General features: G+C 56.6%; 1 protein-coding gene across 2 annotated transcripts; it reads left to right on the top strand.

Moving 5' to 3' along the window:
* The first annotated feature begins 229 nt into the window (after positions 1-229).
* On the top strand, positions 230-17,474 carry PARK7 (Parkinsonism associated deglycase). Of its 2 annotated transcripts, none has more exons than XM_040987854.1 (7): positions 230-245; positions 919-1,033; positions 3,240-3,341; positions 9,113-9,172; positions 9,919-9,988; positions 13,779-13,865; positions 17,159-17,474. In XM_040987854.1, exons 2-7 carry the CDS (start codon positions 944-946, stop codon positions 17,317-17,319), a joined length of 570 nt encoding a protein of 189 aa, XP_040843788.1. In that variant the 5' UTR covers positions 230-245; positions 919-943; the 3' UTR covers positions 17,320-17,474. The 2 variants fall into 2 exon arrangements, with proteins under 2 accessions (XP_040843788.1, XP_040843791.1); XM_040987857.1 differs by lacking the exon at positions 230-245 and adding an exon at positions 263-277.
* Positions 17,475-17,940: the final 466 nt, after the last annotated feature.

Consider the following 17,940-nt stretch of genomic DNA (forward strand, 5'->3'; position numbering starts at 1 on the left):
CGCGGAAAACGGGCGCGTGACAGGGGGCACACACGCGGCCTGAGGCGCCGGGCAGGATGTGCCATTCCGTGGGGGACGCGGAGAGCCGCGCCAGGGCAGCGGTGCGCCGTCCTTCCCGCACTCCCGGGCAGGCTTCCCCCGCCGCAGCCGTGGACTCGGCCGGAGGTGACGTCACGGGACGCGCGGCGGAGGCCGAGGGGCGGGGCCTGGCGGGTGCGCGGCGCTGTGGCGGGCGGCGGGTCGGGGTGAGCGTGCGGCGCCGGCTGCCGGACGCGGGGTGCGGGGCCGGGGGCCGGACGCGGGGCGCGGGGCCGGGGGCCGGACGCGGGGCGCGGGGCCGGGCCGGGCCGGTCGCGGGATGCGGGGCCGGGGGCCGGACGCGCGGTCCGGGGCTTGTTGAAGTCACGGCTGTCAGGGCCGCTGTGCAGGGGCCTCGGCGCCCCGTCACGGGCGACCCTCTCGGCGCCGCGCGTGGAGTGCAGCTCCCGCGGAACGGCTCGCGGGAAATGCGGCCAGAGCTTCGTGTGTGGTTGTCAGAAAACACGAAGGCCGCTGCGGAAAGTTCGTGGGAACTCCAAAGATGGTTGGCGCAAAAACTGTAAAATCCACGCATGGGGTTTGTGCGTGTGTGTGTGAATGCTGATAACCACCCCTCCTGTGCGTGGATTTTAGACGTTTCTGTACCAACATAAACCCATCTTTTAGCTCTGTTTTCCACCAGCTCTTGGTCCAGGTGGCTTTAGGGGGACTGCGGTTGCTGTCTCCCTGTGTTGGGTCAGACGCAGCACAGCGGTTAACCGACGGTCCTCTGGGGCTCAGGCCCTTGTCTGTCAGAGCCTGGAGCCTGAGAAATACCTACTTAACTTTGAGAAAGTTCAAGAACTTAAGCATTTGACTTATCCTATTTTTTTTTTTAAGTCCCGAAAGAGAAAAAACCCTCGCAATGGCTGCTAAGCGAGCCCTGGTCATCCTGGCGAAAGGGGCTGAGGAGATGGAGACGGTCATCCCCGTGGACGTGATGAGGCGAGCTGGCGTGAGTCGGGCCTCAGGAGCCTTTCTTGTTTTCAGCTTTTGAAGATTGATTTATCTCCAAGGCAGAGAGCCTGGGCACGCTGGCCTGAGCCGGGCAGAGCCAGGGGTCTGCAGGTGCAGTGGGTCTCCCGTGTGGGTGCCAGGCGCAGGTGCTGGTCTACTGCCCACTTCCCCGGGCATGTTAGTCAGGGAGTGGGAGCAGAAACAGAGCAACTGGAACGTGAATTGGTACCCTGGTGTGGGATGGCAGCGTCACGGGCAGCAGCTTTGCGTGCTGTGCTGCAATGCCTGCTGCCCCAAGTTTTAGGATTTCTAGAAAGTTCACTTTGAATAAAATAATTGCAGAATAGCTGGTGTGGCAAGAAGCGCCTGTTTATTCAATCCCTGTATTTAGTGCTTGCTAATGTTTTGCCATATTTCTTTGAACCCTGTTTCCTAACTTTTTGAAACTGTCTCCTTATTTATTTGAAATGCGTAGTGACAGAGGCCTTCCATCTGCTGGTTCACCCCACAGGCCAGGCTGGAGCCAGGAGCCAGGTCTCCTGTGTGGATGGCAGCATGGTCACCCGCTTCTTCCCGGGCTCCAGAGCAGAAAAGCTGGCACCAGAGCCAACACTGCTACATGGGATGGGACATGGGTGCCCCAAGCCACTGCACTCAGTGTGTGTTTGAAAGAAGCAAATCTTGCATCTGCTGGCTCCTTCCCCAAGTGCCCAGCACACAGGGCTGAGCCACGTGCCCACCACACAGGGCTGAGCCACGTGCCCACCACACAGGGCTGAGCCACGTGCCCTCCACACAGGGCTGAGCCACGTGCCCACCACACAGGGCTGAGCCACGTGCCCACCACACAGGGCTGAGCCACGTGCCCTCCACACAGGGCTGAGCCACGCTGAAGCCCTGGGTCTGGAACCCTTCTTGGTCTCCTGTGGGTGGCAGGAACCCGCGTGCCTGAGCCGTGACCTGGCCCTTCTGTTGTGTGTCCAGCAGGTGGCCCAAACCTGGGCATTGCATTGTGGTATGCAGGCACCCAAGTGCCCGCTTGGTGGCTGTGCCAGACCGCCACCCCTCCAGCCTGTTTCTTTAGAGACCTAACACCCAGAGGCCTGCTGGTGCTTTTTCTTCTGTGCCCACCTGCCCTAGGAGTGCCAGCTCTCACACTGGTGTTGTGTGTGCACGCATGTCGTTAGAGTGGCGTGTACCTGTGTAACTGACATGGCTACACGTGGCTTCGTTCACAAGGGCCCCTTGGTGATGCCCTCGTGTGTGCACAGTATGCCCAGCCTTGTCGCTGTCACTGTGAGCTTTGTCCTAGGGATTCCCTTGGCAGACATGAGGGTTGTTCCCAGGCTGTGTCCTGAACATGGAGTTGGAGGTCGGGGACCATCCTTGCTGAATCCTGCCAAGGTCTTCCCAGTGTAGCAGTCCTACAAACAGGATGGGAAAATTCCTCTTGTCTACTTTTAAACTTTTGCAAGACAAACAGGTTTTCCTTGTTTGAACTTGGGTTTCTGCCTTTGAAACTGACCTGAAAGGGGCTGTTCAGGGCAGTGGGGAAGGGGCTCTGATGGCACCGCACGGGGCAGTGGGGAAGGGGCTGTGAGGGCACCGCACGGGGCAGTGGGGAAGGGGCTCTGATGGCACCGCACGGGGCAGTGGGGAAGGGGCTCTGATGGCACCGCACGGGGCGGTGGGGAAGAGGCTCTGATGGCACCGCATGGCGGAGGCGTGAGTCTCCGTGCGGCTCCTGCCAGTGTGCGCCGGGAGGCAGCTGCAGGTAATGGCACGGTCCCTGGCCCTGGCACCCACGGGGCAGACCTCAACTGAGTTTGTGACTCCGAGCATTTCGAACCAGTGGGTGGGAGATCTCGCTCTCGCTCTTACCTTTCTGCATCTCAAATAAAACAAGTTTTTTTTCAAAGTGAAGTTGAATGGTAACAGTGACCTTGTAAGATTACTCCCTGCAGTTATTAATAGGCTGGTCATGTAATTTATTGTCCACACTGGAACACTTGAGGGAACAGGGGTGTCCCAGTTAGGGTGCTGGGAACCCAGCTGCCGCTAGACCTGGTGATTCGGTATAAATTTGGCTAACACCAACTAATACTGGCTTAAACTCAGTGTGGTTCTGTGTTAAGGACATCTGTGAATACACCGCTCTCAGCATGTCGGGGTCGTTAAACATCCCGTTGGCTTCTCTCTCGTAGATCAAGGTCATTGTTGCCGGCCTGGCCGGGAAGGACCCTGTGCAGTGTAGCCGTGATGTGGTCATCTGCCCTGACGCCAGCCTGGAAGATGCGAGAAAGCAGGTTTGTGTCGCGTGTGGAGTGCTGCCGTCCTCAGGCCCTGCCGCTCGTGGCCCGGCTGTGCTGCCCTGCTCCCGACCGCTCCGCAGGCTGTTGCTAGCAGAGACCGACTTAACGGAAACTGCTGGGCTAAGATGCCTTTGCTGGTAGCTCCTCAACCCCCGGGGCTGTGAGCTTCGTCTCGCCTGTGGAGGTGCTCAGGGCCGCAGCGCTCAGCGCCTGGGTGGGAGCCCCGCGCAGGCTCAGGTTCTGCCTCACACACACGTCCTCACCTCCTGTGCTGACGGCTTGTTGAAGGCCAAGTGACACAGATGGAAACCGCTACATGCGACTTCACTGCCCACATGGCCTCAACAACTGGAGCTGGGCCAGGCCAGTAGGCAGACCTCCATCTGGGTCTCCCACATGGGTGGCAGGGGCCCACCATTGCTTTCCCAAGTTCCTTAGCAGCAAGCTGAATTGAATGTAGAGCACATGGGCCTGGTGCGATAGTGTAGTGGTTAAAGTCCTCGCCTTGCACGTGCCGGGATCCCATATGGTCACTGGCTCTAATCCCAGCAGAGCTGCTTCCCATCCAGCTCCCTGCGTGTGGCCTAGGAAAGCAGTCAAGGACGGCCCAAAGCCTTGGGAGCCTGCACCCGTGTGGGAGACCTGGAAGAGCTCCTGGCTTCGGATTGGCTCAGCTCCAGCAGTGGCGCTTACTTGGGGAGTGAACTATTGGACGGAAGATCTTCCTCTTTGTCTCTCCTCCTCTCTGCATATCTGACTTTCCAATAAAAATAAATAAATCTTAAAAAAGAAAGAAAGAAAGTAGAGCAGACTAGGGCTGGGACCATGGTGTAGTGGGTTAAGCCTCTGCCTTTGGCGCTGCCATCCCATGTGGCTGTTGGTTCATGTACCAGCTGCTCCACTTTAGATCCCGGACCCTGCACCCACGTGGGAGTCCCAGAAGAAGCTCCACTGCTGTGGCCATTTGGGGAGTGAATCAGCACATAGAAGATCTTTCTGTAAATCTACATTTGCAATAAAAGTAACAGAAAGTAAGGGTAGACTGCACTCAAACCGGAGCTTCAGCACGGGCTGCCACCAGCGCAGGCTGAGGGTGAGCTCACTGCACCGTGGAGTTTGCCCCCATTCTAATTTTTTTAACAGGCAGTGTGGGAATTGCATCTCTCCCACCCGCCCCCGTGTCAGCGTCCCTTCACGCCTCCCTCTGCTGACACAGGTGGCCTGCGACGCATTTCACGGGGACAGCTCAGCCTTGATTGGCACTGGGACTTAGGGCAAGGGAGAGGGCTGCCTGTACTGTGCCGCTTTTTAAAGTCTTAGAATTATGCTTTTCTGCTCTTTTTTTTTTATAAGTTCCTCATCTTTTTTAAAAATTAATTTTATTGCATTATGAGACAATGTTAAAGGCACTGGGATCCCCCCCACCCCTCCCTGAACCCTCTCCCCATGGTGGATTTCTCCACCTTGCTGCATTGCCACAGTTCAAATTTAGTTGAGGTTCTTTCATTGGAAGTATTTACCCAGCATAAAGTCCAGCATCTTATTATCCTAGTGGGTTCAGTGATTTCTTGGTGAGACCATTTCTGGTCTGAAGGTAAAACCGGCAGAGTATCTTCTCAATCAATTAAAAGCCCCAACATAGCATCAACAACAATTTACAGCATTATGGCATTAATTGACATGGTATTGATTAACCAATATGTTAATAGGAAAATGCAGGTTCTTAACCACATCCTGTGACTTCTTCATAGACATTTCGGTTTTGGTTTATATTCAGCCGGGTTTTATACACCTCAAAATGGCTATAGATTACTATTCAGCTGTCTCGTGTCTATTTTCATTTTAGTGTTTAGCTGTTTATAGTGTTGAAGCATGATTTTGCTGATAGGCTGTCAGAGATTGCAATAATATTACAATATACAGGTACTATTTTCCAGATTGACATCTTTTCATCTCAAATTAAGGCAAACATGTGGTATTTAACCTTTTGGGATTGACTCATTTTTCTTAGCATAATGGATTCCAGTCGGGCCCATTTAGCCACAAAAAATTGCATTTCGTTTTTTTTAATAGCTGAGTAGTATTCCATGGTGTATATAAACCATAGCTTTCTTATCCAGTCTTCTGTTGATGGGCATATCTGTTGCTTCCAAGTCTTTGCGATTATTGATTGTGCTGCTGTAAACATAGAGGTGCATGTTGGTCTCTTGTAAAACAGGTGTTTTGGATGTATTCCTAGGAGTGCTGTTGCTGGGTCATATGGTATGCTGATCTTCAGTTGTTTGAGTATCCTCCATCCTGATTTCCATAGAGGCCATACAAGTTTGCAGTCCCACCAACAGTGGAGTAGGGTTCCCTTTTCCCCACATCCTCGCCAGCAAGTGTTGTTGGTGGTTTTTTGTATGTGAGCCATCCTTACTGGCGTTAGGTGGTACCTCATTGTTGTCTTCATTTGGATTTCCCTTATTGCCAGGGAACTTGAGCATTTTTTCATATGTTTGCTTGCCATTTGGGTTTGTTCTTTTGTGAAACGTCTGCCCATTTTCTGTGCCCATTTCTTGAGTAGTTTGTTTTGGTGCTTTGGTTGTGCTGTAGATCTTTGTGTATCCTGGAGATTGGCCCCCTATCGCCTGTGCAGTGTGCAAAGATCTCCCTTTTTGTGGGTTGTTTTTTTACTTTGTTGTTTCCCTTGCTGTGCAGAAGCTTCTTAGTTTGATATAGTTCCATTTGTTTATTTTGGTCTTGATTGCTATTGCCTTTGGTGTCCTTTTTAGGAAGTCAGGGCCTGCACCTAGATTTTGTAGTGTGTTTCCTACATTTTCTTCCAAAAGTTTGAAGGTTTCTGGGTGTAGGTTTAAGTCTTTTGTCCATTTAGATTCGATCTTAGTGTATGGTGAGAGGTATGGGTCTATCTTCTTGTTTCTGCAGGCTATCAGCCAGTTGTCCCAACAGCACTTGTTGAATAGACCTTCCCATTTGCTTGGATTGTCATCTGTCTTTTTGTCAAAGATTAATTGGCTGTACCTATATGGGTTTCCTTCTGTTGTTTCTATTCTGTTCCATTGATCCTCTTCTTTGTCTTTGTGCCAGTACCAGGCTGTTTTGATAACCAGTGCCCTGTAGTATGTCCAGAGGTCAGGGACTGTGATTCCCCCTGATAAGTTCCTATTCTTCAGAATGGTTGTAGCTATTCGTGTTTTTTTGTATTTTCAGATGAACCTTTGTATCATTTTTTCCAGTTCAATGAAGAATGTTTTGGGTAATTTGATTGGGATTGCATTTAAAGTATATATTGCTTTTGGAAATATAGACATTTGCTTCTCTGCTCTTAAAGGCGGTGGAGGTTGTAGTGAGAGCTGGCTCCCTGTCCCAGGTGTGGCACAAAGGCTGGGTGACAGGACACAGGCGGCGGGCAGAGCCAGCTCGTGAAGGGAGCCCCACTGAGCACGGGGAGCTGGCCCGAGGCGGAGAGTTGAGCTCCCGGTGCTCAGTGCGGCTGGCCCGCTCGTGGGGCGTCCAGCATTGGCCCATGGTGCTCGCGGGCGGCGGGCTGAGCGCAAGGGGAGTGTCCGCGTGCCTTCATCCTGCTGAGTGCGAGTGTCTGGGTCAGGGCTGGCATGTGTGGAGTTGATGCTCAGACTCCAGAAAGAGAAGGTCCAGGCTGTCACGTTTTCTTCTTGGCTTTGGTGTTTAGTTTAAAAATAACAACAAAATATTCATGGCTCTAAAAAACTTAATTCTCAAAAGTATGTTGTAGTAAGTACTAGGTTGTCATTTTGTAGTTGAAAAAAATTTTTTAACTTTCAGTGTCTTAAAATATTATTACAACAGTATTTTGTAATTTCACGAACTTGGTATTAATTATTAGCTCTCTAGGATGTTTTGATATTTGAGATAATAAAATATTGGATGATTTAATTTCCCTTTGTCTTTTAAACTTTTGGTATTTTGACTGCTATGTACCAGCTTATTGCACATAATTCACATGGTGTGGACCTGAGTGCAGGCTCACGTGTCCCTGTCATGCTGCCTGGTCCCCCGCATCCCCACTGCACCCCTCGGAGTGCACCTCTGAGCAGGTGCATCTTGTCATACGTGTGCATACGTATGAGCGTGCAGACTGCGTGTGGTTGTGGGTGAGCTGTGTGCACGCCTGGGGCTGTGTTATGCATGTGCACATTGTGTTTGGCCAGTGAGCACACGTGAGGTGCTGTGTCACACGGGCACACGTGAGGTGCTGTGTCACACACAGGCACACGTGAGGTGCTGTGTCACACACAGACACACGTGAGGTGCTGTGTCACACGGGCACACGTGAGGTGCTGTGTCACACGGGCACACGTGAGGTGCTGTGTTACACACAGGCACGTGTGAGGTGCTGTGTCACACACAGACACACGTGAGGTGCTGTGTCACACGGGCACACGTGAGGTGCTGTGTCACGGGCACACGAGAGGTGCTGTGTTACACACAGGCACGTGTGAGGTGCTGTGTCACACACAGACACACGTGAGGTGCTGTGTCACACGGGCACACGAGAGGTGCTGTGTCACACGGGCACACGTGAGGTGCTGTGTCACACGGGCACACGAGAGGTGCTGTGTCACACACAGGCACACGTGAGGTGCTGTGTCACACACAGACACACGTGAGGTGCTGTGTCACACGGGCACACGTGAGGTGCTGTGTCACACGGGCACACGTGAGGTGCTGTGTCACACGGGCACACGAGAGGTGCTGTGTCACACACAGACACACGTGAGGTGCTGTGTCACACACAGACACGTGAGGTGCTGTGTCACACGGGCACACGTGAGGTGCTGTGTCACACGGGCACACGTGAGGTGCTGTGTTACACACAGGCACGTGTGAGGTGCTGTGTCACACGGGCACATGTGAGGTGCTGTGTCACACGGGCACACGAGAGGTGCTGTGTCACACGGGCACACGTGAGGTGCTGTGTTACACACAGGCACGTGTGAGGTGCTGTGTCACACACAGACACACGTGAGGTGCTGTGTCACACGGGCACATGTGAGGTGCTGTGTCACACGGGCACACGAGAGGTGCTGTGTCACACGGGCACACGAGAGGTGCTGTGTCACACGGGCACACGTGAGGTGCTGTGTCACACGGGCACACGTGAGGTGCTGTGTCACACGGGCACACGTGAGGTGCTGTGTCACACGGGCACACGTGAGGTGCTGTGTCACACGGGCACACGTGAGGTGCTGTGTCACACGGGCACACGTGAGGTACTGTGTCACACACAGGCACACGTGAGGTACTGTGTCACACACAGGCACACTTGAGGTGCTGTGTCACATGGGCACACGTGGGTTACAGAGGTCTGGGTGTTCCGTCTGAGCACCTGCAAGCACATGTTGGTGTAACATGTTCGCACACGCACACAAGGAGAGGTGTGTGTTTGTGTTTTACTTGCATACATGAGTGTGTGTGTCATGCACCTAGATGACCCGGTGTTGGTGAGCACCCGTGTGTACACACTTGGGCTCTGTCGTGTTTGTACACTCACACAGGTTACCCCTCGCCTCTCAGTGCAGTGTGGGCGTGCTTTTGTGTTCTTGTCTGGAGTGTGTTGTTGGAGACGACGGCTGTCTGTCACAGCAAATCGACTTCAATCTATTCATAGCCAGACGTGACGTCTTGCTTGGGTTTTGCTTGTGTCTCCTGTTTAAAGTGTGGAATATGCATTTCCACTTTTAAAATGCAGTGTTTTCACTTTTTTCTTCTTAAACTTTCAGGGCCCCTATGACGTGATCGTCCTACCAGGAGGTAACCTGGGTGCACAGAATCTAAGCGAGGTAAGGGCAGCCCCGCCGGGACTGGGCAGCTCTGCCGGCGCGCAGAGCCGGGGGTCTCCGCTGGGTTGTCGCTCTGCTGGGTTGTCACTCCGCTGGGTTGTCGCTCCGCTGTTTCAGGGAGGGGGCTGTGAATGAAATGGCAACAGCCGAAGGAGCATGCACGTGCGAGCCTGAGTTCAGACTTCTGAGAATATTGACCATGGAAATAAGCGAACTGGTGGGGCGATTCTTTGCAGACAAGTTCCAGGAAAGGAGCTCCAAGTAAGACACTGGTCGCCACCAGCAGGAGTGTCTTCTGCCTTTGTGCAGGTGGCAGGTTAGGCATGCAAGGCTACAAGGCCACCTGTGTGTCCCTGGACTGTGAGGGTCAGCCCGCCGCAGCGGCTTGTTCAAGGCCTGATGAGGGCAGGCAGCAGAGCAGCCAGCCCTGAGTGGTGCTCCCGCCAGCCTCGACTGTGCTCGGCCACACCCTCGCTCCCCACCCACTATTTACCTGAAAAGCAGAAAGACAAGGGGCTGCCCAGCAGAGCCACTGCCTTGTTCCTGTCCATGCAGGTGAGGGGTGAGTGTCCCTCGGGCTAACTGCTATATCAGGATTCAAAGACAGACTCAGTGATGTAGCAGTGGTTGTTGGAGAAGATTGGCTGTTTTGTGGTCTGAACTAAACTTTGTTCTACCCAGGTTTCCTGGCAGGAGCCTGGAGAAGTGGCTTTGTGTCCGGCTGACTGACTGTGCTTCTTTTGCAGTCGGCCGCCGTGAAGGAGATCCTGAAGGAGCAGGAGCAGAGGAAGGGCCTCATCGCGGCCATCTGTGCAGGTACCGTGTGCTGCAGCCCGCAGCCCTGGCACGCCGGGCCGTGTGTGCAGGTACCGTGTGCCGCAGCCCGCAGCCCTGGCACGCCGGGCCGTGTGTGCAGGTACCGTGTGCCGCAGCCCGCAGCCCTGGCACGCCGGGCCGTGTGTGCAGGTACCGTGTGCTGCAGCCCGCAGCCCTGGCACGCCGGGCCATGTGTGCAGGTACCGTGTGCCGCAGCCCGCAGCCCTGGCACACCGGGCCATGTGGCCCGGAGGCCGTGGATCTCACACAGGAGCAGGTTGTTGCACAGCAGTTGGCATTTTCCGTGCTTGGCTGACTCGGAGGAGAGGGAGGCCCTCTGGAATCCAGGAGACAGCTTGTCACAGCAGGTCTTGCTGCCAGGAGGCTGTGCTGCCCTCAGCAGTCAGCAGCTCTGCCCCATGCTGGCTCTGCCTTGCTGGAGCCGTGGGCACTGTGCCGTACGTACAGCGTGGCATTTAGGACCAGTCTGCTTCCCTGCCAGCTGTGTGCTGGGACCACTGGAGCCTGTTCTGGCTCTCGGATCAGACAGCGGGCTGCAGCTTGGGCTCTGCCATGGAGGGCTCTGCCGTGGAGGGCTTTGCCATGGAGGGCTCTGCCGTGGAGGGCTCTGCCGTGGTGGGCTCTGCCGTGGTGAGCTCTGCCGTGGAGGGCTCTGCCGTGGAGGGCTCTGCCGTAGAGGGCCCTGCCATGGAGGGCTCTGCCGTGGAGGGCTCTGCCGTGGTGGGCTCTGCCATGGAGGGCTCTGCCGTGGAGGGCCCTGCCGTGGTGGGCTCTGCCGTGGAGGGCTCTGCCGTGGAGGGCTCTTTCATGGTGGGCTCTGCCGTGGTGGGCTCTGCCGTGGTGGGCTCCTCACCGGTGCCCTCCGGCCTCAGGACTCTAGGAAGAGCAGGCGAGGAAATGACAGGCTGATTCGCTAGAATGTCTGCAAGCTTTGTAGCAGAACTTGCAGGCTGGGGCCCCGGAGACTCCCGAGGGTCCCAGGCCAAAGGGGGCGCTTCCGAGGCACCTGTTGCCCTTTTCCTTCTCAGCAGTGATGACTGAGTGACATGTGCTTCTGGAAGCTTCCCAGTCCTAGAGCTGATGCAGCAGGGGGCAGCGCTGCTGTCCCCACATCCTTGTCTGAGAGGGCGTGGGGCCCTCAGTGCTCCGAGTGAAGGAGGAAGGAGTTGGGCTGGCTTTGTGCCCAGGGCCGGGAGAAGGCAGGACTGCACGGCAGGATGTCAACGGGTGTCCCTGAGCTCACCCCATGGCACGCCTGCCTTCGACCCAGGCGCTCTGGCCATGTGCACCCCGCACCACTGTGCTGGGCGCAAGTCCAGGAGACAGCTGTCCTGGGCGGGGGCGGGGAGCAGAGCTGGCACGAGAGGGTCAGGGTGTTCAGAGCGCTGCAGGTGGCACCAGGCCGTGGTTTTGGGGGGATTGGTTTTTGTTTGTTTGAAAGTGATCATAGTAGTTTATTTTAGGATTTATTTATTTTTATTGCAAAGGCAGACACACAGAGAGGAAGAACTTCTGTCTGCTGATTTGCTCTCCAAGTGGCTGCAACAGCCGGAGCTGAGCTGATCCAAAGCCAGGAGCCAAGAGCTTCTTCCTGGTCTCCCATGGGCGTAGGGTCCCAAGGCTTTGGGCCGTCCTCCCCCGCTTTTCCAGGTCACAAGCAGGGAGCTGGATGGAAAGTGGGGCTGCCAGGACATGCAACGGTGCCCATGTGGGATCCCAGCACGTACAAGGCAAGGACTTGAGCCGGTAGGCTATCATGCCGGGCCCTTGTGATGTTTTTGATGGTGATGCAAGTTTAGCCGCTAGTCTTGAGTAAAGGAACGAGAGCGGAGGTGGTCTTGAGAGGACAGTGCAAGGAGGCTTAGCTTGAGTGGAGCATGTAGGGCTTGCAAAGAGTGGGCAGCCACAGATGGGGCAAGGAGGACCTCGGACACGGGCATTGGCCAGGCGTCCTTTTATAAGTCACCAGCAGGTGGCGCTGGTGGCGTTCCACCCTGGCGTTTCGCCAGCCTTCCCCGCTGCTGCCCACAGCAGCCTTTGAGCGGGCGGCTGTGAGACGATGACACACTTAGTGCCTCCTGTCTCATGCTCGGAGTGAGAGTTCTGAACCTCAGACATCAGTACTAACAAGTGGCTCAGCATGGTGGGCAGTTGGGAGATGGTATCGGGCCCCCTCCCCCGGGGGCGGGGCAGCAGCGCAGAGACCCCTCCCTCTGCGGGCATGCTGCCACGTGGTGTCTTACACAGGGAGGCTGGTGTTGGGGTGTGAGCCCTCCTTCTGCGCCACGGGGAAAGTGCTGGATCCCCTCACAGGAACTCTGCATGGTGACCGCTTGGTCGGCAAAGGAGTTGGGTTCAAATTGACACTCGGGATTTGTGACAAGTTCTGCAGGACGTGTGTGATACAACCCCACGCGTGGATTTCCAGAACCTTCTGTACCGAAGCTATCTTCCAGTCCCTTTGTCAGCTTTCACGGTCTTCGTGAAGTACCCGCTTGTGTTGGGGCTTCGGATCTGAGGGGGAAAGCGACTTGAGGCAGCCCGCCCCCTCGTGCTGGGCAGAGGCTGACGTCATTCCAGCCTCGCTCACTTGAGCAGCCCACAGGCGTGTCACGGACTCCGACAGGTCAGGAGGGCCAGGGCTTCAGGCTTGCCCGGCAGGGACTGCCCAGGCCGTGGACTTAGCACCGTCCCCTTGGCTCTCAGAGCACACTGACCCAGAGCCTGTGTTTCCGGTTTCTCTTAGAAAAAGGGATGATAGACAATTTTTTTTGAGCCTTATAAGGTGGTGGTTAGAAGTATAAAGATTTGGGCCCGGCAGCATGGCCTAGTGGCTAAAGTCCTTGGCTTGAACACGCCTGGATCGTATGTTGGCACCGGTTCTAATCCCGGCAGCTGCACTTCCCATCCAGCTCCCTGCTTGTGGCCTGGGAAAGCAGTTGAGGACGGCCCAAAGCCTTGGGACCCTGTACCTGCGTGGGAGACCTGGAGGAGGTTCCTGGCTCCTGGCTTTGGATCGGCGCAGCACCGGCCATTGCGGTTACTTGGGGAGTGGACCATCTGGTGGAGGATCTTCCTCTCTGTATATCTGACTTTCCAATAAAAATAAAATAAATCTTAAAAAAAAGTATAAAGATTTTTGTTTTAGTTCTTATTTGAAACTGATTGGATATAAAATGTGCTTGTGTGACTTTGGCCATTTTCAGTGAATGAATTTGGATAAAAAGCTCAGGTTGGTGCTTGCACATTTCAGGGCTTCTGTTGGAGAGGCGCGGCATCAGGGGCCCCGGCTGCCATCCGTGTGAGTCACGTGATGGGGTCACGGCGGCGCTGCTGCCCCTCAGTCGTTGCAGGCGGGCTTCTCGGGATGGGGCACTCAGACCCAGCGCCTCTGGGGGCGGGCGTGGGTGGCTGGGTGTCCATTCTGTTTTTCCACTTACAAGTAGGAAGACCAAATTGCAACAGCGAAGTGCAGAGTGCAAGGCCTTTGGCGGTGAGCCCAGCGGCAGGCCCCTGGCTCACACTCGGTTCTGGTTGCTCAGGGCGCCGTGTCTGTGCCGCCTTGGGGTCAGGCCAGCCTTTCGGAGGCGCTGGTTACGGGGATAGTTCTGTCTCCGGTGGAAACCTGCTGGTTCGCCACGCCCTCCCTCACCGTCCCGTTGGACCCGTCTGAGCGCAGACTTGGCTCTTGGGCCCAGCACGCTTCGGCCGGCGGCGTTGGCCTTGGGCCTTCCGTACCTGCGTGTCAGCCATGTCCTCTGTGTTTCAGGTCCCACGGCTCTGCTGGCTCACGAGATCGGTTTTGGAAGCAAGGTTACAACGCACCCACTTGCTAAAGACAAAATGATGAATGGGAGTAAGTATCTGCTTGTAATTGAGGCACAAGGAGGCTTCTGACGTGAGCTTGCCATTCCCCCGAAGAGGCCCTGCCGGCCGCCACTGCCCAGACCCCGGCTGCCCAGGCCCCAGCTGCCCAGGCCCCAGCTGCCCGGGCCCCAGCTGCCCGGACCCCAGCTGCCCGGGCCCCAGCTGCCCGGACCCCAGCTGCCCAGCCCGCGCCTCGCCAGGCAGCACGGCATGAGTTCTGAACCAGAGGCCAGCGGGTTCCTGCTTGTCACAGATAGGAAGTGATGCCGCAGTGCCCGCCTAACTCGGGTCATGCAGTTCCGACAGCGTCCTTGTCCCACAGTCCGGAGTGACCTGAAGGCTGCTCTGCTGTACAGTGACCAAGGGCTGCGGGGACCCTGGTTCACTCACACGGTCGGACACATGGAATCCTTAGTTATTGCCAACGCAATTCTGTTCATAGTAAAATGTGCAAAACAGTGTAACTGAAGGGTAAGGGAAAGCTGAACTCCGCCTCGTGCCTCTCGGAGGTCACCTCTGCGAAGCCACGAGGAAGCTAGACTCGGCCCTGCAGTTTCAAGTTTGCTCTGACCTGACAGGCTGTGCTGCAGCCTCGCCTTGCGTACAGCTTAGTGATGGGCTTGCAGCACACACGCACGCCCACCCTCGAGTGCGTGAGCTGATCCACGGTGGGTGTGTCACGACGTGTGTCATCATGCTCGAATCGTTTTCCCTTTTTGTCTTCATCTGACCACTCTAGTAAATTCCAAAAACATCCCTGGGCATAGCCAGGGCTTCCAGAATAGAAGGATAACATGTTCTCTATTGCATGTTGCTTTTATTTGAAAATTGGTGAGCTTTATTTTTAGGTCAGTTTCAGATTCTCAGCAGCATTAAGCAGAAAGTACCGAAAATTCCAGTGCCCAGCCCCCATCATGCCCTGCCCCGCTTGGCAGATCGGGCGGGGTGGCAGCCCCACACTGGCCCTCGCTGTTACCTGGCATCCATGGCACGCATCCCGCCACACTGCATGGCCTCAGCTGTAGGAAGATATTAACTGGGCAACAAACTAGAAAAGTTGGTACTTTAAGAAAAAGGCTGTGGCACTGAGCTACAGCCCGTTTCCCTCCTGTCTTAAAGGCAAGGCGGGAGATCCATCACCGCCCACTTCCCAAATGCCCACAGTAGCCAGGCGGGCACCAGGCCTGGGCATCCATCCCCGCCTCAGGGGTGGCAGAAATCAAAGTGCTTGTGTCATCTGCTGCCTTTGAGACCTGTTAGTATGGGAGAGAGATCTCCAGCGGGTCACTGTGGGGTGTGGGCACCCCAGCATGCCATGGTGGCTGCCCGCCCCTGAGCATTGAAACTGGGCAGTTGAATTTACTTGGAGCTAATGGTGGTTTTAGGGTGTGGGGAGGAGCGTGCAGGACGAGCTGGGCTTCCTTGGGTGGCGTGACAGGGCAAGGCCCACGCAGGCTCCACCCTCCCGCGTCTGCCCCACGTGCTCTCATTTCTTGGAAACTTGAGATTGATCAGGGATTGAAAGTCGATCGGGAACGCTCACGAACTCGCACTTTAGGAATTGGCTTCCCTGTGTTCGCGGGTCAGCAGGAAACCTTTGAGACCAGAGTCGTCCCAACCCCATCATTCAACTCCGTCCTCTGCGGCTGAATGTGCAGCCATGTGGTGGAGACCCGAGCAAGGGCAGGCCCCCAAGTGCCCACCAGCTGAGCCTCAGGCCGACCCCGAGTGCCCACCAGTGGAGCCGCAGGGGCAGGCCTAAGTGCCCTCCAGCTGAGCCACAGGGGCAGGCCCCCCAGTGCCTACCAGCTGAGCTGCAGGCTGACCCCGAGTGCCCACCAGCTGAGCCTCAGGCCGACCCTGAGTGTCCACCAGCTGAGCCTCAGGCCCCCAAGTACCCACCAGCTGAGCCTCAAGCCGACCCCGAGTGCCCACCAGCTGATGGCAGTGCCTCTGCTGTGCTCTCAGGCCCGTGTGTGCTCGTGTGATATCACACAGCAGCGCCAGGGGCCTGTGGCAGCGGGGTGGCCTCTGGCAGTGCATCGAGGCCTCAGTGCTGCTGACAGGTGAGAGCAGGAGGCCTGGGGAAGGCTGCTGAATGGCAGACCTGTGCCAGGGTTGGCCAACTTCTCCGGTGCCTGGGAACAGACATTCAGGCTTTGTGGGACTGTGGGTCTGTGGCAGCTGTGGGATGGCCGTGGCTCTGGGTTGGCCAGTGCTCGCTGAAAAGCCTTCCGGCTCTGGGCGTTTTGCTTTGAGAAACACCTAGTACCTGACGCCTGCTTGCCCCTGTCTGCCCTAAACACTGCCTGCTGCTGGTCATCATAGCCGCCACCAGGTGGCAGCCCTGGACCAGCTGCAAGGTGCCAGCATTTGCCAGACCTTTTATTGTCCCGGTGTTTGTGGCTGGAGTCCCTGGCCCCGCTGGTTTCCTCGTTGGCATGGCTTAACCCTCAGTAAACGGGGTCCCTTCATGACACACTCCCTCCCCCCCCAGACCAGGGGTCCCGCATGGCGGAGGGGTTGTCTTTCTCACTGCAGTTACTTCCTGATGGCTTCATGGGGAGGAAGTGGGGAGACCTTGGTCCCTGTGTGTGCTGTGAAGCCACTCTGTGGAGACCTGAGTGTGTGGCTTCATTCAGGCAGCGCTGGGAGGGGCACGCCAGGAGGATGCTGCTGGCGGGAGTCGCGGAACAGGCCTTTCCTGAGCAGGAGGGCGGCGTGCCTGAGGCGTACTCACGCCGGGTATTGTGCCCTGTCTGCCCTGAGGCGGGGTGCGCAGGGGCTGGAGTGGCTCAGGGGAGTGGGATCTTAGCTCCTTACCTGCCCTGGGCCCCCGATGTCCCCTGTCACTGAGTGACAAGATGGTCAGACCCAAAGGACCAACGGCTGAGTGCCAGCTTCACGGCCTCTCAGTAAGGGCCTGCCCTGGCACCGGGCTCCTCCCTGGAGTCCACCTCGAATGTCCCAGCCTGTCCCGGCCACCAGCGCCAGCCTAGACCCACATCCTCCCTCCTGGTTTCTTGTCCATCTGTGGCAAGGCCAGACCCCAAGGGCTGCCTCTGCTGTGGAGTGGGATTCAGGGTGATTCCCAGGTTCTGAGAGAGCTGGCAAAGGCTCCCTGAGCTGGCTGTGCCCACAGAAAGTGACCTTGGCATGCCCCGCATGCACTGGATTCAGGGCTCGCAGGATTGCTGGGATGGGTCCCCTGGCAGCCAGTGATGTGGCCAGAGCATGTGCGGCCTGGCCCGGGGATGTGACCCTGTCCGTCCTCCCTCACAGGTCATTACAGCTACTCGGAGAGCCGCGTGGAGAGGGATGGCCTGATTCTTACCAGCCGCGGCCCAGGGACCAGCTTCGAGTTCGCACTGGCCATCGTCGAGGCGCTGCGTGGCAAGGAGGTGGCCGATGAAGTGAAGGCCCCGCTTGTGCTCAAGGATTAGTATAGATGCGTGCACGGAGAGGGCGCGAGAGCCAGGCCTCTTTGTGGTCGCTGAAGACAGCGGGTCGTGTCTGAAGTCCTGGCCGCGCACACCGCTCGGCCTGCGTGTGTCCGTACATTTCGTAGCTTTGCACAATAAATGGCGCTTAGCACGTGCTGGGGTCGCCACCTGTGTCCCCCTCTGCTCCCCGCAGGTGCAGCCACAAGCCTGGGAGGAGGCTTTGCACAGCAAGAGGAAAGGCCCCAATGCGACAGCCTACATGGCCTGCAGGGTCCTGTTCCCTGGCCACCCAATGTGCCATTCAGGATGCCAGGCAGGTGGGCTGCAGTGGGCAGCCCTGTCAGGCAGTCCCCCCACCTGCCCATAAGCCCAGATGGGATTGGGCAGCTGGTGGCTGGAGGAGCTGCCAGCAGGATGCGCTGTGAGCCCGGGGTGTTGGCAGCCATCTTGTCACTGCAGCGAGAGCAGCTGCGGTGGGCTGTCTGCTGGGCAGGGTGGGTGTTTCTACGTTTTCACCTTTTTCTTTTAAAGGTTGACTTATTGGAAAGAGTTGGGGGGCGAGGGTCTTCCCCTGTGGGTGCAGGGGAGCAGGTCACCTGTTGCTGCTTCCGGGCTGTTAGC

The sequence above is a fragment of the Ochotona curzoniae genome, unplaced genomic scaffold (assembly GCF_017591425.1).
Source record: "Ochotona curzoniae isolate NIBS_2020 unplaced genomic scaffold, NIBS_Ocur_1.0 contig_4792, whole genome shotgun sequence".
In the NCBI taxonomy this organism is placed as follows: domain Eukaryota; kingdom Metazoa; phylum Chordata; class Mammalia; order Lagomorpha; family Ochotonidae; genus Ochotona; species Ochotona curzoniae.